The sequence below is a fragment of the Rosa chinensis genome, chromosome 2 (assembly GCF_002994745.2).
Source record: "Rosa chinensis cultivar Old Blush chromosome 2, RchiOBHm-V2, whole genome shotgun sequence".
Classification (NCBI taxonomy): Eukaryota; Viridiplantae; Streptophyta; class Magnoliopsida; order Rosales; family Rosaceae; genus Rosa; species Rosa chinensis.
Window position 1 is genome coordinate 4,780,498 of NC_037089.1, and position 27,375 is coordinate 4,807,872.

The window sequence follows — 27,375 nt, forward strand, 5'->3', positions numbered from 1 at the left end:
CCATTAGAAAATTGACTCGACTAGAACAAATGGATGCAAATAACTCATTCAATGAAGCACCCCCTGTAAACCAATTTATTTAAAAATTACTGATGATACGATAAACTATAACAGACAATCACTCATCCATGTATATTTGCTGTAAAAAATAAGTCGAATAAAGAGATTAATGTCCGATCACCCTTTTGCACTTGTTAACAAATCTTCACGTACTATTGATTTGGGCCAAATAAGTATGATGTCCAGCTTTGGCCAAAAAAAGAAAAAGAAAAAGTATGATGTCCTGCAAACGACGCCGTTCTACTTGTCCCGGTCAACTGCTTAAACCCTAAATCCCTCTTGTATCTTCACGAAGCAAAATCTAGTACCCATCGGAAAGACGACTCCATCTCTTCATTCCCCCAAACACAGAGCGACTCCAACTCTTGTCAAATTGATCAGTGAGCACTTCACCTCAAGTTCGAAACTTTATCTCTTTTCTAACTAATTTTTTTTGTAAAATTAGGGTTTATGTGTGCCCTTATGGTGTTCGACGAAATGCCCAACTGAAAATTAGAGCCGTTTCTCTTTTGATTTTGGTCCAAAGCTTCTAACTTTCCGCTTCTGATTACTCTTCAGACTTTGAAAATGTTGGATGAGAGTAAATTTGATGTGCATTTAAAATTGTGGGCGCTTCGGATTCCTCGTGAGCTTTGCAAGGTCGCCACTCGAATACTAAATGGGTACTTCTCAAACACTCTTAAGTCTTAACTCTCTCTGTGTACAGCTGCAATGCAGTGATTTTGCGTACTACAGTGTTAAACATTATTTGGGTGGCATTTGATTTGCAGATATTTGCTTGATAAACCACGCATTAAGCCGATTACGGAGGACCCAACATGTGAAAGAAACCGTTACATGATATTATCGGAGAGGGTGCAAGATTCCGGTGAGAAATTCCGGAACTTTGTGTTGGCTATTTGGTTAATGTGGAATGTGGAACCATTTTTCCAGAGCATGTGTGTTTGTTAGTTATCACTAATTGGGATTTTATAATCTTGGGTGTGTGGTAGACCTATCTATTATTCCGGATACAATTCTCAATGAACTGAAGGATTTATGCAAGATTGAAGTAGTTCCATATTCGTTGACTCTCGGGTACTCATATTGGGGTGCAGGTAATGGAAGTTTCTTATTGATGATACCTAAATTGCCTGTGAAATTTAACTCTGTTTTATTTGAAATTTTTTAAACTGTGTGATCGATTGTTATGATTTCAGACCATATTTTGAAGCAGATTCTGCCCCCCGGAGTGGAGGTTCCTTCATCTTTTGAAACAATAGTTAAGTACTCAGCTCATGATTCTACTTGGAGTATGATCAAGCAATAACCGTGCTGAATTGATGATCTGATGTTGAACTGACACTGCTTCATTCTTATGCAGGTCACGTTGCCCATCTGAATATACATGATGAGTTAATTCCCTACAAGGATGTGATTGCCAAAGTTATTTATGATGTATGTTTCATTTACTTCTGGTGGCAATGTAGACCTAGATTTGATTTTTATTTCTGTATCATATATATACTTATGTGTTGTTTGAATTTTTTTTGTAAAAGCAGAAGAATTATCCAAGAATCAAGACAATTGTCAATAAAGTTGGATCTATTTCAAATGAGTTTCGCGTGCCAAAGTTTGAAGTTTTAGCAGGAGAAAAAGATATGGTTACAGAAGTGAAACAATATGGAGCGACTTTCAAGCTTGACTACAGCTTGGTCTATTGGAATTCAAGATTGGAACATGAACATATAAGGTTGGTTTCTCAGTTTCGAGCTGGGGAAGTCATATGTGATATGTTTGCTGGTATTGGCCCTTTTGCTATTCCTGCCGCACAGAAAGGATGCATCGTGTATGCAAATGACTTAAATCCGGATAGCATTCATTATCTGAAGATCAATGCAGAGATTAACAAGGTTGGTGACCATGTTCGCACATACAATCTTGATGCGAGAGAATTTGTTTCTCAATTGATGGCAGTGCCTGACTGTGGGAAAGAATTGAATTCAGATGCGTCCATGCTCAAATCTTGCGAGACATGTACCAATCAGGGTAGTCAGGAATCAGAATCAGGCAATGGAATGCTAAACGGTAAAATATGTGTGAACTTTTTGTATCCATTCAGTTCAGGTGCTTGTTAGTATGAAACTTCATCTCTATTTTGTATTTCTCGCAGTTGAGGCAAAAGAGGTACTAGATAGTGTTACTTCTAATGTGGACGGTCTACAAAGTTCTAGTAGGAATACAGATGCTTCAGTACCTCCAGTTAAAAGACCTGCAGATATTTGTCAATCAGGTATCAAGGGCACCACAAACAGGTGCTTGAACAATGTTTAAGATCCTGGGTTACTGCTTTCTGTGTTGTATTTTAAGATTTAGCATCTTTTCATTTCCCTTTGCAGAGAATGGAATTGTTAATGGCACAAACGTTCTTGTAGCTGGTAGGAGCAAAGGAAACAAGAATAAGAGATTAAGAGGCTCTGAGATGATCAATGTCAAGACTTGGGAGCATGTTGATCATGTGATAATGAACCTTCCGGCTTCTGCTCTTGAATTTCTAGGTACAGATGCCTTATGCACAATTGCTTTTCTTTAAAAATCATTTGATTTCCTTTTAGTAAACGTTCTTGTTTGTCTGATTATAGACAATTTGCAAGAATTACTTAGAAAGCTGTAAAGGATTTTATTTCAATGATCTTTTACTTCATAGAACAAATTTTTAAATTCTAATTGCTGTTATTGTATACACTTTGCATTCAGATGCATTTAGAGGGGTGATCCAGAGAAAATATTGGAGGGAAACTCTTCCTTTGATTCACTGCTATTGCTTCATCCGAGCAAGTGAAACGCAAGAATATATTATTTCCGTAAGTTCTGTCAACATATTTTACTCTGTTTCTTTCTTTTGTTAAATTAATCTGCTGGTAACTACAGCAAGTCCTTTAATTTGATGAAGTCTAAGGTCTTTGACCTCTACTGGTAGCATGCACACTTATGCTTCTTGTGTATTTGGTGGAGGTGTGTCGAGTTGATTTCATTCTTATTTTCCCTATGCTCAGTTAGGTCTGTTGCGGACTAACATAAACTGCTTTTCCAATTATATGCAGGAGGCAGAGGCTGCTTTGAAGGCCCATATAAAAGACCCAATATTTCATAGGGTTAGGGATGTTGCTCCAAACAAGGTATTATTACTATTTGAACTTCTTTTATAGCTCCAAATCTCCAAAAATGCATGCATGTATAAGAAACTGCTTCATAGCTGTACTACTTTCTAATCTTTTCCTTGTCTTCAGGCAATGTTTTGCTTAAGCTTTAGGCTGCCAGAAGCGTGCCTTAATTAAGATGTCACGGAAGACCACAGATAAGCACCGATGGGCCTCATTGTTTCTGGTGGCTTGTATCGCCTTCATTTTGGATTTCGCTAATGGAGAAAATACCCCAACTGAAGCTGGTTTTGCATGTTCACCGCTAATACAGAAATCTGGCCAACTAAAAGAAAGCCACATCCCTGCACCAAGTGACCAAACAAGTTACTTCAAATATTTAACCTTGAAGAATTCAAGATCAAGGTGACAATCACAGACAAGTGGTATGGCGTTATGGACCAACCTTGTACAAAATGTGACTAGTGATTATATTTCAATTTATCATCATTCAGTGTTTTCTGTGCTTACACCTGTACTCTGGTCTGTTTGGTCAAGGCATACCAGCAAAGATCTGATGCCATTCCTGCAACTTAGTACAAGTGTCTGTGAAAACGCAGTATCACAGTTTGAGTTATGTTTTGACTATGACTATGACAGTTTCACTTATCTTTTGACTCTGATAGTAATGATTTATTACCATTTTCACTGCTCTAAGTACCCACAAGAACCCAAAGAAATGAAGCAAAAATGATTTGAGCATTATGAAGCGGCTCGCGACTGTAGTAAAAACAAGCATTTTCCTTGTGTTTCAACAACTTACATTGCTCTCAAGCTGTAGGCAGGCAACAAAATCTGAATAATTCAGAGGCAAATCTTTCCCCTTTTGTGTAATTATTGCCACAAAGAGTACCTACCACTGCAAATCTGCATTTGTTTATGCTTCCCACTGCCAAACGAACTACCCTGACCGACTTTAATCGATCTTCTCCCGCAATGTGTGCCTGTCATTCTCCATTGAGGTGCCCACAGGCCCTAGAAACCTATGTAGTATACTAGTATGTACGACCCTCAAAATGAAAGACCTAAGGACTAAAGAGAAGCATAGGATAAAGATGTATCCTTTTTCTTTGGAAATGCACTATAAGTTCTAGTTGCTAGCCTTTTCTGACGGGAAAGTGCAATCTTTTAGAAAGCTATACATAAAAGAAGAACCTGCAATTGCTTAAAAAATTAACACGTAGATTTTGGCTGGAAAGTTTGCATTTTGAAGGATTCTCATTAAGTAATCTAACAAAAAGGAGTCAATAGTTTTTCTTCTTGAGTCTTTGCTCTTTGGTCTTGGATAAGTATGTTTTCATTCACTTTCTTGTGCAACAAGAGAAATCCTCACAAACCTATTCTTTTCAAATGCAACGACTGTGTTATCAATTAGAAAAGTCGGTGGTTCGTCAAAATAAATAGAAGGATGCGAGCCCTGAAAGGGCTCATCACACGTGACGATGACAAGTTGATTAGCCTCTCGATAAATATGATTAAAAAAAAAAGACTCGAGAGATAGAGTGAAGTAACCGACCAACATCAACCTTCATAAAGTCGAGCCAACGTGAGCAAAGGAACCTTACCACTCCCTTCCTCATCTATTTTGGCAAGGTTAGCTTAATGGACATTCATTTTTGGCAAATCAACACTCTTTAAGTCTTAATTACTCTAGTTATAAGATGATAGTACTACTAATCAGTTGGGAAACAATTAACATGGGCTGGCTGCCATAACTGATTAACCGAATTAAGCAACGAATCTTACAATCCTTTTCTACTTTTCTCTCAACTTCTCATTCTTTTTTAGCCTTATAAATACTAAACCAAGACCCAAAAGAATTCCCTTTCCCTCTCTCTCTTTCTCTCTCTCTTTGCTTCCCCTGAACCATTGGAGCCCTCAAAATCTTTCTTGATTCTGCTTCATTCAACAAAAGACTCAGATTCCCAGAGACCCTTTTGAAGATTCATCAACCAAAATGAGAATGGTGCATGAAAAAGTCCCAAAGGCCAAGTCTTTCTTGGTCACAATGCTGCTGGTTCTTGTTTTCATGGCCCATAAAGGTTGGAGCTTTGGAGTCAACTGGGGGACTATGGCAACGCACCAGCTCCCACCTGAGAAAGTGGTTCAAATGCTTGAAGATAATGGGTTTACTAAGCTCAAGCTGTTTGAAGCTGATCAGAAAATTTTAGAGGCTCTTACTGGGACTAAAATTGAGGTCATGTTGGCCATACCCAATTTCATGTTGCAGGAGATGAGTATAGACCCTGTTGCTGCATTTTCTTGGGTCGATGCCAATGTCACCTCTTATTGCTATGATGGTGGAGTCAATATCAAGTTGAGTCACACATTTTCTTGATTTTTAACCCATTTTTGGTCACTATGACACTGATAAGGAAAACCCAATTTTGCAATGTTTGAGTACTATTTGGACATCTTGGCATTATGTTCATTTTGTGTGAAATCATGGGTCAGTTTTATTGCTTTTGCCCTGTGATCTTGATGGTCCTTGTTTTTCTTGATATATCTGTGTTGTTTCATCTGTGACTGTGACTGTTAGTCTTTCCAATATGTGCAAATGAGTCAATTCTACTATTGAAATAGCCTTTTCTAGCACCTTTTTCTTCTTTGTGAGACTTCGGGTTGAGTTGATTCTAGGACCCTATGAAGGATTATTGGGACTATAGTGCATAGATTAACCTAAAGAAATTAGTGGTCCTTGTCTTTTAGTTCTGGATAATCAATAGTTGAGCATAGAGTGGCATACAAGCAACTTTTACTAGTACTGGATACACTCCATATATACAAGCAAGTTTTTGCATTGATTTTTTTTGGACTAGCTAGCTTTGTTTGTGTGTACGCTTGGTTAATATTGTGCAATGGGGTTTGGCAGGTATGTCGCAGTAGGCAATGAACCCTTTCTCAAAGCATACAATGGCACCTATTTAAAGACTACATTACCAGCCCTGAAGAACATCCAGGAAGCTCTCAACCGCGCCGGGCTTGGCTCACAGGTCAAAGCCACAGTGCCCTTCAATGCTGACATCTACTTCTCCCCTGACTCAAACCCAGTTCCATCCACAGGCGACTTTCGGCCTGAACTTAAAGACAACGTGATTGAGATAGTCCAATACCTATATACCAATGAGGCCCCATTCACAGTCAACATCTACCCTTTTCTGAGCCTCTATGGAAATGCCTATTTCCCTTTCGAATTTGCTTTCTTTGATGGAACAAGCAAGCCCATTAGAGATGGTGACCTGCTCTACACCAATGTCTTTGATGCAAACTTTGACACCCTTGTTTGGTCTCTAACCAAAGCTGGGTTCCCTGAAATGAAGATCATAGTCGGAGAGGTGGGTTGGCCAACTGATGGAGTTGTAAATGCCAATATCCCAAATGCCAAAAGATTTAATCAGGGAATGCTTAAACATGCCTTAAGTGGAAATGGAACTCCAGCTAGGAAAGGCATGATTGATGTCTATCTTTTTAGCCTCATCGATGAAAATGCCAAAAGCATTGCTCCCGGCTGCTTTGAGAGGCATTGGGGGCTGTTCGAGTTTGATGGGAAGCCGAAGTACGAATTGGATTTGTCGGGTTCAGTGCAGAATAAGGGACTTGTAGCTGTGGAAGGTGTGGATTATCTGTCCAAAAGGTGGTGTGTGCTGAATCCAGAGGCTAAAGATTTGTATGGTTTGCCAAGTAGCATTGACTATGCTTGTAGCCTCTCAGATTGTACTGCCTTGGCTTATGGTTCTTCTTGCAATAACCTTAGCCTGGAAGGGAATGCTTCTTATGCTTTTAACATGTATTACCAAGTGAATGACCAGAAAATATGGACCTGTGACTTCTCTGGTTTGGCGATGGTGACCGATAAAGATCCATCAGTAGGGGGTTGCCAATTCCCAGTGATGATAGCTTATGCTCCTTCACTGTTGCAGAATAGGGGGATTTTACACATGGTGATGAAAATTATTGGAGGGTGTATGCTGTATTGGATTCTGCTATAGCATAAAGCTTGTAGGCAAACCATATATGGAATCTAGCTTAGCTACCACAGATTGGTTTAGTTTAAAGCTTGTAAAGTAGATTGTTCTGGCAGAAGTTATGGTTTTCAAGTAAATTGTCTTTGTTCTCTAATGTGGATTGTAGCTTATTTAGTGCATATATACCACACATGTATAAATTTGAAGAAATTTTCATGATAGCTTGGAGTTGTACTCTATGATTCATTCATCTCCTATAATATGGTTCTGATTTCACTTGCTCTTTGAATCATAATATATATAACGAGTATGGTGATATATCCTCGCATGTAATATCGATACTTGTCAAAAATGAAAACTTTCGTTAAAGAACATTTTTCTTGTTTTATTATTTTATTTTGAACAATTTATTTTATTTTAAACTTTGATTGTTCAGCTTTCAAATCACAAAGGACAGTATGGAATTTCAATAGATTATGTTTACACCTCTACCTTAATTAACGTAGAAGATTGCCTCCATTAGCCCCAAGAAGTTTTCAAATAGATTAACAAACCAACCTATATAGTGAAAACTTCGGCATCAACAAGATCTATGCTAAATTGAAGGGAAAAAAAAAGGAGAGAGAGAGAAGAAAAAGAAGAAGACGACGAAGACAAGATCTATGGTAAAGTTGCTGTACTTGTATATGAACTTTTAGCAATTCATTTTGACCTCAGGACGCGCAATAGGCAAAAGGAGAAGGAAATCTCAAGTAGAATAAGCAAATACTGTTAAGGCTAAAAGTGTGATTTTCCAACTCAAGTTAGATATATGTGCTATAGTATAAATACATGTACTTGATACTCTATCAATACAATTGAAGCCTTGGATTCTATCTTGTTTTTCAGCTTTCTTTCTACTTTTCCTGCTTTTCTCTATTTTTCATAAAACTCTAAAATGGTATCAGAGCCAGGTTCGATTGGGATGGGAAATCCGCGCCAACGACCTAGTTGTTCAAGAAATTCATATTTTCAGTCTCTATTCTGCTTATGATTCAAGCATGTCAGAAGTGTGATTCAAGTTTTTTCAGATAAGTTCATCTTCGTGGATCTGGTTTGGGATTTTGTTAAGATTGTTGAGATTTGTTGATAATTTCTACATCGAAGCTTTGGATTTGTGTTTTGAGCACTCTATTACTGATTGAAACAAGTTATTCATGGAGATTTGTTAAAGGTTGAAGAAAAGTGAAAAACCTAGAATTCTAGATGTTCAGACTATCATCAAGGACACCAATCAAGATTAGTGAAATTTGATGATTCTTGCAAATATTAAGTGAATAATGGTAGAAATTTGATTGAAGAAGACTAGAACTGTCTTGAAATTCTGGGATAATTCTCTTTGATTATGCATTTGGGTATTTTTGTGTGAGAGGAGTATATGTTGATTTCGGACTCCTATTGAAGAACTCTCATCAGATATTACAACGTTTGCTGCCAATTATTGAAGGTTGTTGAGTTTTGTGATGAATATTTCAGTAACTTCCATATTATAGTTACCCAGGTTTTGGAGTTGGTTGCCTCCTGCTTATTCAAGATAGGAATTCCTATTTTTTCTGCTTTTCTACATTAAAGGAATCATAGTTTCAGCCTTTGCCACCTTGAATCATGTATCAGAACAATGAGCTACAACTTTCTCTACTCTCAAATTTCAGCAATGCAATCACAGTTCGCTTGGATGACATTAATTATGTAATTTGGAGATTTATGCTCGAGTCAATGTTGGTAGGGTGTGATCTAATGGGATACATTGATGGGTCTATTCCGTGTCCTCCACAATACAAAATAACAAAAGAGGGTAGTATTACCTCAGAGCTTACACAAGAGTATAAGGCTTGGAGGAAGAATGACTCTGCTATAATGACGTTACTAGTTGGTACTTTGTCCCTTAATGCTCTTTCTTTTATTGTTGAGAGCAAAACCTCAGAAGAAGTTTGGTTTTCGCTTTATGAGAGGTATGCTAAACTTTCAAAGTTCAAAATTTTCGAGCTCCAGACTTCAATGCAGAAAATTCATAAAGGTAAAGATAGTATAGACAAGTATATGGAACGTTTTAAAACTGTCTGGGACCAACTCTCTATTGCTGGAGTTTTCATTCCTGATGAAGATATAGTGTTTCTGATCCTAAATGGATTGCCTGTTGAATATGCGACCATAAAGACTGTCATCAGAGCTCAACAGGTGCCAATATCTCTAAGCGAGCTTCGCACAATATTATTGGATGCTGAGTCTAATATTGTTCAAGAATCAAGATAATTTGCTTCTGCTCCTGTGCTTAAGCACAAAGCACTACCATTGCCCTTTCTTACAGCCATGATTACACATAATGGAATTGTTAATGGGAATGAATTTATCAATCCTGCAACTTATGGTCTATCCACTGGAACTACCCATATAAATGCTTATAATGGTCGTAATGTTGTTCCTATGAGTCATATGGGTTATGTTCAGCCACCTGCATCTACTGGATTCATAATTCCTTCCTCTCAGAATATATCAATGGGTTTCTTAGGTTCTCCTGTCTCATCTACACTAGGTAGTACCAACTTTCAACATAGTTTTCAAGGTGCTACAATGATAAACAATAATGGACCTTTTGAATTGCAACATATGTTTCATAGTACTCCAATCATAAATGGTTGTGTTGCTATGAATCAGGCACCTTATGTCATGCATTGTACTTCACCTACTGTTGGTTATGTGAATCCTTCATTTCCCATGCCTCAGCCTACTATACCTCAGCAGCAAGTTGTCAATAGCGTTTCTTCTGCATGTGGGTTTATGGCTCAATATAATAATGAAAATGGTGCATACTTACAGTACCCCAATGCTCAATACACTAATGGCTCTAATGTTTCATTTACACAGCAATTTGGTACAACTTCAGACAATGGAATGACACAGGCAAATAATGTTGGAAGCTTTTCTCATAGACCTATGTCACAACACAATGTGGTGCAGTCTCAGAATATAAGAACTTTCAGTGGCAACTTCAACTCAAATGCAGGCAATAATGAGCTCTCTCCATTTTCTGATGTTGTTTCTTGTTATAGTGCATCGGAAAAACCATATGTCGCAGCAATCAATAAATTTGATCAAGTCAAGGGAGATCACAAGATAAGGGATGACCAAAAGGCACAAGCTTGTGTCCCTGTTGTTGATGTTAGAGTTTCGGCTCCCAAAGCTTCTTCTCCACCTGTAAGCAATAATCCAAGCCAAGCAACCAGTGCTCCAGTTATTTTTGTATCGTCTGCAAAACCGGTATTAGAGCCTTTTGATGAATTTGTTCCATGTGGTACTGGTTCGGGTGGTCCATTTGGCTCTGTTTCAGCTGCTCCAACTACTTCAAACAATGCTGAGATGGACTTACTTGGTTCCCTGTTATTGGCTATTGTGCCAAGTACATCTACTACTACCACATCTGAAGTTGATGGCCTTTTAAATTTTGCTCCAGTGACCACATTTATGACAACTCTTCCAACTACTACTATGTTGAACTGTAAGCAGGCCTCTTATCCTCTGAAGCTATGGCAATCACTGCCACTCATTGATCCTGATTGAAAGTTTGAAACCAATATTGTGGGTTACTGTGTTGCTAAAGTCTGTAGGTATTTTCTAATGCAATCTGATGGTATCTTTTCTCCCATCAGTTTGAGGGAGGGTGTTAAGGGTAAAAGTGTGATTTTCCAACTCAAGTTAGATATATGTGCTATAGTATAAATACATGTACTTGATACTCTATCAATACAATTGAAACCTTGGATTCTATCTTGTTCTTCAGCTTTCTTTCTACTTTTCCTGCTTTTCTCTATTTTTCATAAAACTCTAACAAATACTCTGTTCATCTAATCGCCTTTTGTTGCTCATGTACTGATGTACATACAGCTCTCTGTATCTCACATTCTCACCTTAATTGCATTCTCCTTGTGCTTCCTTCTTGCATGGCTTTCACATACATATTTTCAAACACTACTGCACCATGCCACTTGATAATTTAGTAAAAAAAACTGATTTGTATGATGATTTTGTGTATGAGATGTTGGAGGTAATTAAAAACCAACCACCAATGGCCAACCTTACCCAAAAATAGCAAAATAGGTTTACTTCTCTTGACTCACAATGACATTTGTTAAGAAGTATAAAACTTTCACCACATACTGAGATGTAGCTAAAATAGTTGCAGTGACAAAAATGACCGTCACAGTAGCGACAAAAGTAATTTTTACAGTGTGCATTAGTCTAATTTGGATATTTAGGGAATATATTAAAAAGTATGATTTGGGAGCTCTAAAGCATTATAAGCCAGAGACATTCTTCTTGATATATACATAATTACACAAAATTTATAGTCTCGTATAAATTGGTATGATGAAAAAAAAAATCTAAAACTAAGTTTACCCCTTTGACGAAGATATGAAGTTGCATTATAACACAAAAATTTCTAGGTTTTCTAGACGGGAGGGAAGATCAGAGAAGATCGTTGAACATGGTGTCGTCTGTTGGGAGACCTAATCCTCCAGTTCTAGTTCTTTGATCTTTCTTTTTTTTTTCCTCACATTTAAGGGTAAAATAAAGATGAAATTCTTATAAAAATTAAATAAGGTCTAATAATAATAATCACATAGAAAAAGATCGTGTCTGTAAAACTTTACATCCAAAATTTATTAATTACATTTTTTCTTATTTATATATAATATTAGACTTTATGAAATCCAACAAAAGGTATGGTTTTCCTTGGTGATTTTTATTATGGACATAACTTTCAAAAATAAAACCACCCAAAAGCCAGCAAGAGTGTTCAGGAAACAAATAGACTCTCCTATTTAAACAAATAAAAGACCTGAACCATGAAATTGATGTGAACACGACAACAGTGGAAAAGGAAAGAGGAAACATTTTTGTCACACCCCGAATTTTGAATAATGAATTCAAATACGAAACGTAAAAACTAATCTACTCTGTTCATATCTCAGAGACGCAAATTCAAATTCAAATTCAAATGAATCTTGTTGATGAAAGATGACAGATCAGTATCATGCAAAGTATCATACAGAAACGCAAGCTGTTGGGCATATTTTGATGAGTCTCGCCTCAGGAATTTGATATTAAATCTTTCCTTTGTGTCCTGGAGGTGAGAGATGCCAGTGCCAAAGTGTTTTATGTCGTCCTCAAGCTTCCACCTGCCCATCCAATTAGTGAATACAGAAAGTCACCTTCTCTGATATGTTTCAGTGAGAACCTTTCCTTCCTCAATGGTTTCGATTGCTTCCATCATCCAGCACTTCTCCATTTCACTTTCCAGCACTTTGAGCCCTTGTAAATCTTCCACGAAAACATGCAGTAGCTATAAAAGCATCATGGTGGATTTTATTTGCTCTTGGTGAGTGGCACGAATCAAATCTGGGTCCCCAGCAGTCCAGTACTTCAAAGACGTCGAAGACAATTAGACAATTCATCAGCTCTTGATGATAAGAAAAGAAGTGGTCTAGACATGTCCGATTCAATCTCATCAACACAGTATCTATTGAGCAGCCTTGTAGTATTGGGCCTTGACTTATCCAGGCAGCCATTAATGTCACAATCCCTCCCAAGCATAATGTTTAAACTCTCAATCTACCTAATTGACTAGCAACATAGATGAGAAGTTGAATCTACCTTAAAAAAAAATTGAAGTTGAATCTGATCAATGGACCTCTATCTATGGTTTGAATAAGATTGAATTTCAACGAAAGGACATCGAATAATGAGCTTCAGGTTATACTTTTTGCAGTTTATGAAGAGTTAATCCTGTGTGGACTATGATTAGTCTACTTTGACATGAAGTAAAGTATGTTTTGCAGAGGAGTTGACACTATGAGCTCGGAAATGTTTATGGGAAGGTTTTATGTTCAGGGATCATCAACTCTTGTATAAGGCTAGGTCCCTGTTTCTCACAATCATCAAGCAATATGTCCACCATAGACAACTAAAATATTGGAGAGAAAAAGAAGACTTGTGCTTTCGACATTACAATGGTGTCAACATCATGAAGTTAGTGATCTCTTATTTGATCATTGTTTGTGTTCTTGGAACACATATGACTCATATGTGTTTGTACGTAGTACTCTGACAGAGTCCAGTTAATGTTGAACACAAGGTAATGTAGCAGCCATAAGTTGGTTGGAAAAGAAATATCATTTTTGGAAGCCTACGGTTAAGCCCAACCTTTTTTGGTACAAAGGAAAGTCTCTGTGGTAGTTTAAGGGTCATGCAATAGTCATTTTTTAATTTTGTGAAGAACATTTATGAGTCTAGCTTTAAGAATATATTTAAATCTTAGAGTGAGTACTCAAGGGTCTTGAATGTGTCATTATGTCTATTTAAGAGCGTCTTTAGCAATGCTAGCTATTTTTCAGTCAAATGTTAGCTAAAATAGTTAAAAAGTCATTTTAGCTAGCCACTTTAGAATTACGTCTGCATCAATGCTCTATATTTTAGCTAGTTTTGAATTTATATTATTTTTTAAATAAATATTAAATAGTTTAAATGTATTTATAAATTACATAAAATAACTTAAAATGAATGTTTTAAAATATAGAGAGCCTCATCCCACTCTCTATATTTAGGAGGAAGATAGCTAAAAATTATAATAGAGAGCCACTTAGAAGTCTGGTGCAGCTGCTAAAATATATAAAAAGTTAAACATGCTCTCCAAAATAACTAAGGAGCCACAATAGAGAGTCTGCTAAAGATGCTTTAAGTCTTTAAGTATTCAAGGATCTTTTGTTGATGAACAGAGGATAGGCTAGAATGCCCAAGCCGTCTTGGGGTTTGCTGTCGGACGGGAGTCGTACTGCCCATTGGACTTCTTCTAAGGGATTCTCTCGAGTTTATCAGATGGTTTGGCTGTGGTGGTGGTGAAGGCAGTGGTCGTGCGATACATGTCGGTTTTCGATCCTCGCTGATGGTTTCTTGAATCGACGGCGTCATGGGTGTTGATCAATGGAAGTGGGGATTGCGAGGCTATCGGGGATGGTGTTCCGTGGTGATGCAGGTTGCAGCGGTGCTCGAACGGTTTAAATGCGGGGATGGTGTAGCGCAGCAAATCGCGACGTGGTTTGGATGAAACGTGGCCGGACTGTGGTGTACAACGAGAGTGATGGGAAGAGCTGGTGAATTGGCCCAAACCAAGATGATAGGCCTGGGTGATCTCCTTGGTGACCCTATTGGGCCTCAACTTTTGGCTGGGGTTCTGCCCTAGTCCATTGTTAATTTGGGCTAGGGTTTTGGCCCTTGGCCCAACCCTATGTTTTTAGCTTTTTGTCTAATTACAATAGTTTTTTTTTCTATTAGGAAACTAGATCTCTAGCGCCTTTGGTGTAGTACCAATGGAGGATCCCCGCTACCTCTACATAGTTAATTGTATAACGAGTATGTCTATTTCTATGTACTATTGTGGGTACTACCACTAGCTTCTTGTCTGTCTATATCTTTAAATGGCAGCGAAAGGGTATGTAATAGCCTATTCAAGCTTGTGATGAATATATTATTTCGCCTCTGGGGCTAGGGGCATAACTACGTAGGAGGCTATAGCCCAACCCATAATTCTTTCAATATTTGATCGATTATAAGTGCTAACATTTCTTATATTCATGTTTGGTTCAGTTGGCAAAGTGGTTGGTTATTTTCCTAGTGACCTCAGTTCGAATCTTGTTGACAGCAATTAATGCTTGTTTTCTCGATTGTTTTATCATTTTCCTCCCCCATTTTCTTATTTTGTTCCTTTGTTATTTTTTTTCTCTTTCCCCATGGAGGGCTCCCTTCTTCTTTCCTGTAAAAATTTTCTTGCCTATTTTTTTTTCTCTCTTTCCCGATTTTCTTACAACAATTTCTATTAACATTTCTTTACAATTTAGTCTCAACATTTTTACAAGCATTATTGATGGGGAAAAAAAATCTTGGTAGCAAGCCTTAGATTAGCCCACCCCAAGTTTACATCCTGAATCCGCCACTACCTGGGGCTTGACTCAAAAAAAAAAAAAAAATCAAATTAGAATGAAATAAAATTGAGTTTTATTGAGGGTTTGGTCCCTTGGTTTATCTTCTCCTACCCATTCTGTTTCTCTCCTCTAACCTCTCAATAATGAATTAATGATATATCAATAAAGTTTAAAACCCACGTTTATTTCTGTTCAGCCCTGCAGTACCCAACAGTGATGAGGAAATAGAGTAATCTTCCCAATCCCCTGTTTCCCCAAAAGTCCCAGTAACAAATTCCTTGATTCTGCCACCATAATTATAATCTTCAGGTCCTGACTCAACCTCTGGCAGCAGAACAACGTTATCAACAACCCACACATTGTTCGGGTTCAATGCGCCAATGGGCAACTTGTGATCATACCGATACAGAGCACGGTCCATGACTCCCCTGCATACGATGGCAATGCAAGTATTCATAACATTTGGCTGCAGAAGCACCAAGCATTTTATCCATCAATGCCACATGCAGTCATGCACACTACCACTTCTAACATCAGTATATACACTACAAGCCAAACACACAACTATTAAAAAAAAAAAAAAAAAAAAACCCTAAACCTGACATAAAATTACTAGTTATATACTTATATATCAAGAAACCTTATAAATATTATACACAAATCCTTCAATCCCAAATTCAAAAAACACAGCTTATAAATATACACAAATCATAATTAAACCACAGATCTCAAAATCACTGTAACCAAGAATTAAAAATCTAATACTTTCAGTTTCCTCTAACATCTCATATACACAAAACCCCTTACCGCTATCGTTTGATTTTACTAATTGAATATTATCTAGTGTTGTAGTGCTGCAATGAAAATAAGTTGGTGAAAGTCATGCAAGAAGGCTAGTAATAAAATGAGAAATGCAATTAGGGTGATGAAGAAAGCGGTATGTACATGACTGGTAACATATATGTTTCATCGTTTGCTAGCTAAGCGTTTGCTAGCTAAGCTAAGCTAGGTTCCATGGTATCCTCCAACTGGAATCACTGGCCATCTCGAAAGATGGTTTTCACTTCCAGTACAACGACATGTTTATGTGTCACTTACATTGAAAAATGGTGATCAAAAGCTTCTATGTGACATATACGCTGCTAGGCTTGCAAGTGAATATACAAATATGGTGCTAGATAAACTTTGCGAGCTGCCAGCTTCTGACAGTGTAATAATGTAATGTGAAGTTTAACCGCTACATGATTCATGCACTATCAGTACGTCTCTATCTATCAAGCCCCTGTGGCCAGTTCATATCAACCTTTATTGCTGGCTTATGGGGAACTACATACAGTGACATATAATTGCTTGTGGATCTGGAAATGGACTTCACAGGATTCTGGAAAGAGATGAAATGATATGTGATGAAGAATATTTTACAATAGAAATCTCAACCCAATCTATTGGAAACAGTACCAAACAACTTGAGTTGTGCTCCTTGAAAACACCAAGCATATTGCAAGCCTTGAATTGAATATTGATGATGAAACTAATGCTTCGTTTTTCATTCAAGGGAGGGAAACACATGGATCAGTAACAGAGGTTTTCGTTGGACTGAATTATCAGTCTATTGCCAATTTGGAGCTAGGGTTTGAAGAAAGAGTAACTATATATGATGGATATTACATTGGATAAGATCAAATAAGACAGTTATCGTTAAGGTTGTAATTGATATATATGGTTTTGGAAACGGTTCATCCTGCCAGAACAATCTAAGGTATAAGCTCAAACTAATTAACCAAAATGTAACACTTTTTCATTGTTTGCTAGCTAAGCTAAGGTAGGTTCCATGGTATATATCCTCCAATTATTTGCATCAGCAATTCAGCATTAAGTGTAAGGTATCCTCTGTAATTTAAGCAATTATCACTGGGGATTGGAGGAACAAGAACATAAGTAATATTGGTGAATGAGTTTTTTGGGCCTGAGGAAAAGAAATATAGATGAATGAGTGATTGAATTGAATTGGGTTGCCATATTGGTGAAAGTTTCCCTTTCTCCAACTTTAACCAAGGCACTCGACTCTGTGAGCGTGAAAGGCCCTTATCATCTACTCTGAAAGGCTGAGCTTTCCCTGAGAGCTCGGGAAACGTTATATACTACGACCACTCAAAGCAAGCACCAAAATGAACATAATTGACCTGAATTGGGTTCCCAACTTCCCCATTTTGGTCAAAAGTACATTAACTTAGGGTTGAGCTAGGGTTTTGAGAATCCCTATTCCCAAAAGTATCATTTTAGCTGATTGATTGAAACTTTTCACTTCAAGTTGTAAAAGCCAGCTAGCTACCCATGGTTAATACTTTTAGAACAATTATTAGCCACCATGAGGGCGCCTAGCCTTGCTATATTGCCTATATATAGCCTCTTTAACCACAAAGAAATTCATCCTTCTTCAAAAAAAACCCACAAAGAAATTCATCTTTGTTCTCTGTTTTCCTTTCAAGATGGCATTTAACTTCAACAGTCACTTGGAAGAGGATTAAATGGGCAATGAACTGCTCAGATGTGGTGCAATAGCATCCCACGAAGGAAACACATGGGCCGCAAGCGAAAACTTCCCTCTAGTTTAGTAATCCCAGCCTTTTTTTTTTTTTTTTGAGGAAAAGAGATAACTTCATTCATTTATCCATGACCAGAAGGCACGTACATCAAGTGTTGTCTTACACCAAAGTCATAAATGGTATAAGCTACCCAACAAAGGACAGGTGACCCTCACTGCTAACACATGCGCTCACTTAGTGAGCCTACATACAAAAGATTAACTCCTCACTACAAGCCTCTCTTTGAAAAGTAAACCTAGTCGCCTAGAGACCTCAATTGGTGTATAACTAGAGAGAACTAATAAGCAATTCATAAAAGAATGCAATTTCAAGTACTAGGCAAGGAGACCCGGGAAACAAAACCTTCCCAATGCAAAAAACTAAATGCACAAAAGTGCCTAGATTGTCCCTGCAAGCGGAACCTTATTGTAAAAAGACTAAAAGCCATAAACATAGAATTGGGCCAAAGCCAAAGCCCTAGCCCAAATAGAGCTCAGAAGGTAGCCCAAAAGGGAAGCCCAAACAGCACAAGGCCCAACAGGATCTAGAACTGGCCCAAAACTTCACCTCCTTGTGCGTCCAAATCAGCCTCGCCGACCACACCCAAGCAAGTCGAGCCGGTCCACCCCAGCAGACCACGGCCACCACTCGGCCTCGCCACACACCAGAATCACGAGCCGCCCCGATCTTCCAGTTTCTCGCCGCCGACAGTTCCTGAGAACCACGCTGTCGTTCAACCTATCAGAAATATTGTCGCCTGAATCTGCAGAGCCCACGCCGGAGTCCCTTCCCTGCACAACACAACGCGAATACACCAAGAGACTTCGTCTGGAAATCATCCCGCCCCGTCCAACACCTTGAGCCCAGCGCCTCCCTTTCCGACCATCCCGAGCAAGTAGGGTTCAACACCCGTCCGGCAGCAACCTGATAGAGGCGAGGCCAACCTACACCGACCCGGAGCGCCGCCGGACGAGCCGAATTTCTCAAAACGCCGAAACTAGGGTTTCCGGGTTTCCTGGAGCTCAGAAAGATTTTCTATCTCTATTCTATGAGCTATAGACGCACGCAAACTAAATAGATATGTCGATATGAATTGTTTCGTGTTTAATCAAATTGTTAGTAATCCCAGCCTTTCTTTAGCTCGTGCATGTTTTACTAACAGGATTTTTGCGTTTAGTGGTACTTATATATTTATACTTGTTGCAGTTTCAGGAAGGTGAAATAACTGCCATCATGAACGAATTCGAGCGACCTGGAACTCATGGCACCTTATTCATTGGAGGGACTAGCTACAACGTGGTCCAAGGTATTGACGGTTCTGTCATTCGTGCAAGGCTGGAGGTGAGAATAATTTGATAAACAGTACCTATGTTTGACCTGATTAAATAGTATTATGGTAGTGAGAAGTGGAGTTTATCAAATATATGATTTGTATATGTATCTCTTTTGACTTTGTGGGTCTAAAAATATGCATGGGGCGAATAATGATCCTGGAATAACCATAATGAAGACAAGGGCTGCCCTCGTGATTGGGATCTATGATAGATCTCCTGTTGAGAGCAGCACTATCGTCGAAAGTTTGGGAAATCACTTCATAGATTGCCAGATTTAAGTACTCTATTTATCGTGCCGGGTGTGATTACGATAGCGTCTGTTACTTTCAAGAACAGTCTCTGTTGTGATATTATCGACATTATGTCCTCCTTGAAGTTATTTTTAAACTTTTAACATCTGCAGTTATTAATGCATTTGAGCCTATCCCTTATGTATTCGGTGTGTTGTGGCCTTTTCTGGGGCTTCCGCTGTACTGTTCTTACTATCTTAATGTTAATGGAAGGTTGTTTCATTTGTCGAAAAAAGAACAAGAAATGCGTGAGTGCCTGATTGTGATTAAGAAGCTCATTTATTTATAATCAATTTTGTCATGCAAGAGTTCTAATTAATTCGATCATTTTAGAACGTGAAATGGTATTTAAGAAGGACAACCCGATAGCCCTCCCTTAGTTATGGTTTTAACGTTGGAACTCAATAGAAATAGAAATTTCTAAAAAAAAAAGAAAAAATTTGCCAAAATGACAATCTCTCAAAGCACCCGCTAAAGCCAATTCGAAAGTCTCGATCTAGCTTTTTGCGCTTTGATTGTAATCTTCAGTACTTACATAATTATTTAGCTCTAGTTTTGACTTTTGACCTAAAGTAAGATGTCAGTTTTATTTTTTATATGCAGTTTAGAACACAGCCTCACTGAGAGGTTGGGTTCCGTGCTCATTATTAATATTATAAGAATGCACTATGGGGTATAAAATTTGAATCCCAAGCTACCATTGACACATTACAAAAATCCTCATAAAGAACATCTTAAATAATAGCAGTTATATATATCATCTAACTCTATATGCCAATTTTAACACAGTTGGTTATCAAAACATAATATTTCCTAATTCTAGTTAGGATTAATAGAGTTTGTTTTGGGCTCCCAATTCATTGTGGAGAAAATGTCTCTATTTGAGAAAGGCCATGGATGCAAAAGTGGATGAGAAATGAGAATCAGAGTATCAATCAATGCGCATAACATATTGCTAACCGAACATCTCGAGGAGGGTTTAACACGGCTCCGCCTCGACCATTATCCACCACCACCACCGCAGCGTCTCCCACCAGTGCCTGCCGGAGATCAGCCTCCACCTCCTCCTCCCCCGGCGCTGCCTGATGGAGACCAGGATGCTGACATGTTTGAAGATGCCTTTACGAGGCCAGCCCGGGGCAACAACCCCAACAACCTCTTCCCACACGGTACTGTCACTTCCTTTTAACTTTCTGTGTTTTTGGATTGCTTCTGGGATGTAGGTGGTTTAGGTAGTCATATGGTTTCGGGCAGTTGTTCTTTAGGATTTCTCTTGATTAGTATTACGGGTTCAAAAACAGTTCAATTGGACATAGTGCTCAGTAGGTGAATCTAAGGCTAAGACTTGTTTTGTTGGTATATATTCATTCATGCAGTTGGACGTAAGCGGGGGATTTGAATCTCCTATGAGCCCTAGTTGGCCATCAACAAGTCACTTTAAGAGCTTTGGAAAACTGATTAAGAGAAGAAGCTACTACGTCAACTGGTTTCTTTTCGGAATTCTTGATCTGTTACTGATGGTTGATGATGTTGTTGAAATGAAAATGTTCGCTGAAAGGATAAACATTATGCTTGGGAGGGATTGTGACATTAATGGCTGCCTGGAGAAGCCTAGGTCCAATACTATAAGGCTGCTGAATAGATACTGTCTCAGTATCATACTGAGACACAAGCTGTTGGGCAGATTTTGATGAGTCTCGCCTCAGGAATTTGATGTTAAATCTTTTCTTTGTGTCTTGGAGGTGAGAGACGTCGGTGCCAATGTGTATTATGTCCTCCTCAAGCTTGTAGTATTGGCTCTAGACTTCTCCAGGCAGCCATTAATGTCACAATCCCTCCAAAGCATAATGTTTATCCTTTCAGCGAACATTTTCATTTCAACAACATCATCAACCATCAGTAACAAATCAAGAATTCTGAAAAGAAACCAGTTGACGTAGTAGCTTCTTCTCTTAATCAGTTTTCCAAAGCTCTTAAAGTGACTTGTTGATGGCCAACTAAGGCTCATAGGAGATTCAAATCCCCCGCTTACGTCCAACTGCAGGAAGGAATATATACCAACAAAACAAGTCTTAGCCTTAGATTCACCTACTGAGCACTATGTCCAATTGAACTGTTTTTGAACCCGTAATACTAATCAAGAGAAATCCTAAAGAACAACTGCTCGAAACCATATGACTACCTAAACCACCTACATCTCAGAAGCAATCTAAAAACACAGAAAGTTAAAAGGAAGTGACAGTACCGTGTGGGAAGAGGTTGTTGGGTTGTCGCCCCGGGCTGGCCCCGTAAAGGCATCTTCAAACATGTCAGCATCCTGGTCTCCATCAGGCGGCGACGGGGGAGGAGGAGGTGGAGGTGGAGGCTGATCTCCGGCAGGCACTGGTGGGAGACGCCGTGGTGGTGGTGGTGGAAGTGGATACTGGTCGAGGCGGAGCCGTGTTAAACCCTCCTCGAGATGTAAATAAGTAAGATATTCTCCATACTTGATTTCTTCTCTGCAGAGGGCAACGGGCTGATGTCTCCCTTCTTCCATGGGCATAGTCATCAAGCCTGCGCGTCACTTCCACACCATAGCAGTAGCAATCAAAATGAAATATGTGCTGCTGCTCCTTTCCTACCACAGATACGATGTCCCTGAATCGAAACGGCTTTGAGCATATAGCACATGGGTCATCCTGGCCAGGGCCCTGTTCAAAACCAATTCGATTACGAAACAAAGATATGAATTGGAAGAGACCCAATTCGAATTCAAAACTGACAGACTCCATTTCGATTACGGAACAAAGAAGAGAATAGGAAAAGAACCAATTTGAACCCAGATATGAATGAAAATTCAAACTTACAGCAAAACCATGATTCTTACATAAAACCCAAATTGAATAACCAAAAAGAACAAATCAATACATACCACAACGCGATTTGGCACAGATTCGTTGTTCTTCATAGCTGCTGTTATGTGTTTTGAGACAAAAGAGAGAAGATGGGCTTTTGTTTCAGAGACAAGTGAGAAGGGGGAGTCGAGAATATTGCCGTTGTAGTTTTGAATATTGAAAATGTGGGGAACGTTACTTTCTTCTTCGATCTTAAGCTAACGGGTCGCCGACTCTGGGATTCTTATCCGCTTAACAACTAATTTAAACTACCCAATTTTTTTTCTTTCTTTTTGTCCAATAAACTACCCTATGTCATAGACTCACACAGTAGGCTAACAAAACTACTTGTAGTATCGTTATCAATTCCTGTGCATAACTCTGTAGTACCACTTGAATATTTGAACTCGCATAGAATAAGTTGATACGATTAATAAAAAATCTGGGGTCACATGTCCGGCTATCTTGCAAAACACATGCCTTAATCCGTATTCGTGTTGGAATTGAACTTGTTATAAGTCAATAATATTAGGGTTGTGTGGTCTTTTTTGTTAATATTTCGGGCATATGACTTTAGCCCACTCAAAACTTGTTAGAAAAATGTGTTTGTAGAGATTTCAATCCTATTATTGAAATTTTTTTTTTCTTCCCAATTTCATCAAACAAATTCTAGTTTTGGAACAGTCTCCTAATTTTACCTATCACAACCCTATTTGACTATCTCTTTTAGCTACCTACATTATATTTGATCATTAATGAACCCAAGAATTCCCTTTATATTATTAGGTATTGCTGCATTGATATTGTGATCTTCATTTCTCAGCTACTTTTACATCCACAGCCTTGTGGGCCCCTTATGGTGTATAGGTTGAAGACAAAAAAAAAAAAAAACTAAAAAACAGATTTTTTTAATTTTTTTATTTTTTAATGTTAAAATGACCATTTTAGCTCTCAAAAATCAAACTTAACGTCCAATTTGGACACAGAATAGTAGAAATTGGACACGGCTGATTGAAATTAGAAAGTTTAGGGGGTAAAAATTCAAAATTGAAAGTAGAGGGGGTGAAATGATGACACCCTCAAACCTCAGGGGGGTAAACTGAAATTAATCCTAATAATAATAATAATAAAATATCGCATAAAAAAAGACGATGTATGTAAAACGTTACATCCAAAATTTATTAATTACATTTTTTTCTTATTCATATATAATACTAGACTTTATGAAATCCAACAGAAGGCTAGGTATGGTTTTCCTTGGTGATTTTTATTATAGACATAACTTTCAAAAATAAAACCACCCAAAAGCCAGCAAAGAGTGTTCAGGAAACAAATAGCCTCTCCTATTTAAACAAATAAAGGACCTGATCCATGAAAATACTAGAAATTGATATGAACACAGCAACAGTGGAAAAGGAAAGTAAAAACATTTCTCTCCAGATTTTGGTGTTTGTTCTCGATCAAAACCCAAAAAGAGGTGGGGTTTACAAAGAGAAAAAAGAAATCTTCATTTCACTAAGCAAGACACCGAGTATTCTTTTCTTCTCTTTTGGCATAATATATTTTAAAGAAGTGTGGGAATGGATTATATTTTTGTATTGGGTTCTGCAATAGCCTAGCTCAATCAGCCAGGAAAAATTGAAACAGGTTGCATTTGGTTTAGTTAATTTGCTGCCTGCTTGGCAAAAGATTGTTCTGGTAGAATCTATGGAACTCAAGTAGAATTGTAGCATCTTTCAACTTAAAAGCACAACAGCAAAATTTTCGTGATGGATAGTTCAAATTATTATTATTTTTTACTTAATTTAGGTCATATATTTGTTCCAAAATCTGACGGCAAACATCTTTATTTATCTTTTGATAGTGTCTAAATGTATGAACCACAAATACTTTGACCAGAATAGTGTCTCAGAACAAATTATTGGATAAAATTCATCACATTCCATTCTCCCCGAAGTGATTTGTGTATACATGTGTCTGCTTTTTAGTTCCTTCTAGTGCTGTTTAGACTGCTTCCTTTCATTCTTGAAGCCGGAGAGAAAGTCTTTCTTCTCTCCTTCCAAAAAGAGCTCTCCAGCTGAAGTAGCTGCTACTATTCCATGTGTCATGGTGCAACTGGCAGTGAAAACTCCCCTCTAGGACGGCCCAGTGCTTCTAGCATCTCGCAATCAACGGGGATAACGTAACGGTAACGTCTCAATTCAAAAAAACTACAATAAACGAATAATAATAGTCAGAGGCCGGGAAAATTTGAATTTCAAAAAACCTAACGGCCTGACGAGAGCTCTTCTTCCTCCTTTTTCAAAAATCCAAACTTCTCTTTCTCACAACTCATCTTCACACAAATCCCAATCCTCTCTCTCTCTCTCTCTCTCTCTCTGATTCTCTAAACCCTAATGGCGTCGCCCACTCCCGGAATCCTCCTCCGGCTCCTCCAGTCCATGAACTCCGCCACCAAAGTCACCGGCGACCACCGCTCCGCCCTCCTCCAAGTCATCGGCATCGTCCCCGCCCTCGCCGGCTCCGACGACCTCTGGCCCAACCAAGGCTTCTACGTCCAGCTCTCCGACTCCCTCAACTCCACCTACGTTTCCCTCTCCGAGAAAGACACCGATCTCATCCTCGCCAACCGCCTCCAGCTCGGCCAGTTCGTCTACGTCGACCGCTTCGATTTCGACTCTCCGGTGCCGCGCGTCTCAGGAATCCGCCCCATCGCGGGCCGCCACCCCTTCGTCGGTTCGCCGGAGCCTCTGGTGGCGCAGATCTCGGCGTCTAAGAGGGAGTTCGTGATCAAGCCGGTGTCGGATTCCGACCAGTCCGCCGATTTCATGGCGATTTATCTGTCCAAGAAGCAGGATCAGCCGGCCGTCAGGACGGAGGCGAAGATCGAGAAGGGAAGATCGCCGCAGCGGCGGCAGCCGTTTGCGAATAGAGAGAATGTTAATGTGGGAGGGAATGTGAATTCCGACGAGGCGAAGAAGGTCTCGGATCGGCCGGTGGCGGCGAGATTCTCATCTCCGGCCACCGCAAAAAGGTCTGCTTCAGCGGGGAAGAAAAATGTGGCCGTACCTCCGGCGGAGAGGGATCCATCGCCGGCCGGAAAAGGAAAGAGATCGTCGTCTCCGGCGCCGTCGAAATGTGTGGTTCCGAGCTTGATGGTGGCGCGTGAAGAGAATCGGAAGGTGGCTAAGGAGCCCTCGATTATTGTGCCGTCGAGGTACCGGCAGCCGTCGCCAATTGGGCGGAGGCAGGCGTCGCCGAATCCCCGAAGAGCTTCGATTTCTCCGGGGAGGAGATTGTCTGTTGGGGGAGCGAAGGACTCTGCTGCAAGGAAGAAAATGGCTACAATTGTTGCCGGAATTTCGAAGATTTCGGATTCAATTGCGGGGTCTGGTAAGAATAACCGGAAGGGATGGGAAGACGAGTCGCCTGCGGTGCAGCAAAAGGAGAAGCCTGTGTCAAAGAACAAACCGGATGTGCAAGCAATTTTGCGAACTCAGGTAGGGAATTTGACTGGTTCCCCTGCATATTAGTTTGAAGCTTTTCTTAATATGATTGCTGAATTCATCATTCTGTCTTTGCAGGCTGCCCTTTCGAGAAGATTAAGTGATGCAAAAACAACAAGTGATGATTGTTCAAGTGTGAAATCGAAGGCTAGCTCACATGAAGATTCCCCGGTCCAAGAGAAGCCAAGCTATGCAGCTCTGGGGATCACTGTTCATGAAAGGAAATGGACTGATGGTAGTGTTCGATTAGATGGAGTCTCTGCAGACCTTGCAAGACTTGGAAAGGTATGGATAAGGATTTGATCTTGTTGCTTATTTGGGATTGGACGCAAATTGGGCGAGAATTGTTTATAGAAATCAATAGCTTGACATCCACTAAACTATACCCAATTGCAGGAAGCTATGCAAAGGAAGGCACTTGCTGCCACAGCTGCAGCCGAAGCACTAGAGGAGGCGATTGCAACGGAGTCTCTTGTTAGGAAATTAAGGTATTATGAATTCATGTATGCGTCGATAGTTAATATCACATATTGTCTTCTGTTGTGCGTTGTTGAATTAATGAACATATTGCATTTACTGAATGATCATACCATTATTAGTGACTGGTGTGAACAAAAATTTTACTTTCCCTTTTCCTTTCCATCTCAGCATGTTTGCAGAACTGTCGTCCACATCAAAGGTTGGGAACCCTTTACCTGCCATTGACCAGTTCTTTTCGATTTATGATGATGTTGTTAAATCAACAACTACTCTAGAATCAATTGCCTGCAACCGCAGTTCTGATGCAACTCATGATAACATTCCAACTGAGCAATCAAAATCAGTTTCTCTTTGGGTTGAAGCTGCCTTGGCTACTGATCTTGGAGTTGTCTCTCTTCTGAGCCCCCAAGATCATGAGTCTCCACCCACTCTGCAGAAAAGTTTGTCAAAGCGACAATCTCTCAACGCACCTGCCAAAGCTAATTTGAAGATTTCTTCTTTGTCGCTGCAGTCCAATGCTCATGTTGGGGATTGGAAGAAGGGAAATGGAATGAGAGAGACGGTTGAGCTTGCAAAGAACTTGCAGTCGGAGATGCAAATGTGGTTTCTACAGTTTGTTGAGAAAGCCATGGATGCCGGTTTTCGGGTGTTTGGAGAGTGCGCTGCAGATGGTGTTAAGTTACCTCTAGACTGTGGCTCCATTGCAGCTGTCTTGTCACAGTTGAAGCGAGTTAATGAGTGGTTGGATCGAGTCGTATCCAAAAGGGATGATCTACTGAATGAAAAGGTTGATCGGCTTAAGAGAAAGATCTATGGCTTTGTTATTCAACATGTTGGCACGACATTTGACAATTCCTCACCTCTTGCTTCATCTTGATTTTCATTTAGGCTTATTTTGGTCTTTATGGATTAATCATGGATTGAGATTTGAAGAAGATTTGAAGATCTACTCCAATTGATTTATTTAATTTTCAACTCCTCTTTGAGTATGTAGAATTGAGTCCCAATTGTAAGATATGGTTCTCTAGTTATCTTGGCAATATTAATTCGACTTTTGATTTGAATTATGGTATTTACTGAAGTGAAGA

The 27,375-nt window shown here is 39.2% G+C and overlaps 4 protein-coding genes across 5 annotated transcripts; 3 read left to right on the plus strand and 1 right to left on the minus strand.

The window, feature by feature from the left end:
* The first annotated feature begins 274 nt into the window (after positions 1–274).
* On the plus strand, positions 275–3,881 carry LOC112191019 (tRNA (guanine(37)-N1)-methyltransferase 2). Of its 2 annotated transcripts, none has more exons than XM_024330545.2 (12): positions 275–440; positions 619–722; positions 831–928; positions 1,053–1,157; positions 1,260–1,322; positions 1,424–1,497; positions 1,602–2,127; positions 2,213–2,332; positions 2,439–2,597; positions 2,797–2,903; positions 3,144–3,218; positions 3,330–3,881. In XM_024330545.2, the coding sequence occupies exons 2-12, from the start codon at positions 628–630 to the stop codon at positions 3,375–3,377; spliced, it is 1,470 nt and encodes a 489-aa protein (XP_024186313.1). In that variant the 5' UTR covers positions 275–440; positions 619–627; the 3' UTR covers positions 3,378–3,881. The 2 variants fall into 2 exon arrangements, with proteins under 2 accessions (XP_024186313.1, XP_024186315.1); XM_024330547.2 differs by having other exon boundaries at positions 2,475–2,597.
* Positions 3,882–5,071: 1,190 nt separating this feature from the next.
* On the plus strand, positions 5,072–7,454 carry LOC112191018 (glucan endo-1,3-beta-glucosidase 8). Its single transcript, XM_024330544.2, has 2 exons — positions 5,072–5,555; positions 6,112–7,454. Exons 1-2 carry the CDS (start codon positions 5,197–5,199, stop codon positions 7,226–7,228), a joined length of 1,476 nt encoding a protein of 491 aa, XP_024186312.1. The 5' UTR covers positions 5,072–5,196; the 3' UTR covers positions 7,229–7,454.
* Positions 7,455–15,069: 7,615 nt separating this feature from the next.
* On the minus strand, positions 15,070–22,579 carry LOC112186715. Its single transcript, XM_024325216.2, has 3 exons — positions 22,340–22,579; positions 21,915–22,118; positions 15,070–15,685 (listed from the first exon to the last, which is right to left on the minus strand). Exons 1-3 carry the CDS (start codon positions 22,373–22,375, stop codon positions 15,389–15,391), a joined length of 537 nt encoding a protein of 178 aa, XP_024180984.2. The 5' UTR covers positions 22,376–22,579; the 3' UTR covers positions 15,070–15,388.
* A 2,084-nt stretch (positions 22,580–24,663) lies between these two features.
* On the plus strand, positions 24,664–27,375 carry LOC112186713. Its single transcript, XM_024325213.2, has 4 exons — positions 24,664–25,801; positions 25,886–26,092; positions 26,204–26,295; positions 26,456–27,375. Exons 1-4 carry the CDS (start codon positions 24,698–24,700, stop codon positions 27,162–27,164), a joined length of 2,112 nt encoding a protein of 703 aa, XP_024180981.1. The 5' UTR covers positions 24,664–24,697; the 3' UTR covers positions 27,165–27,375.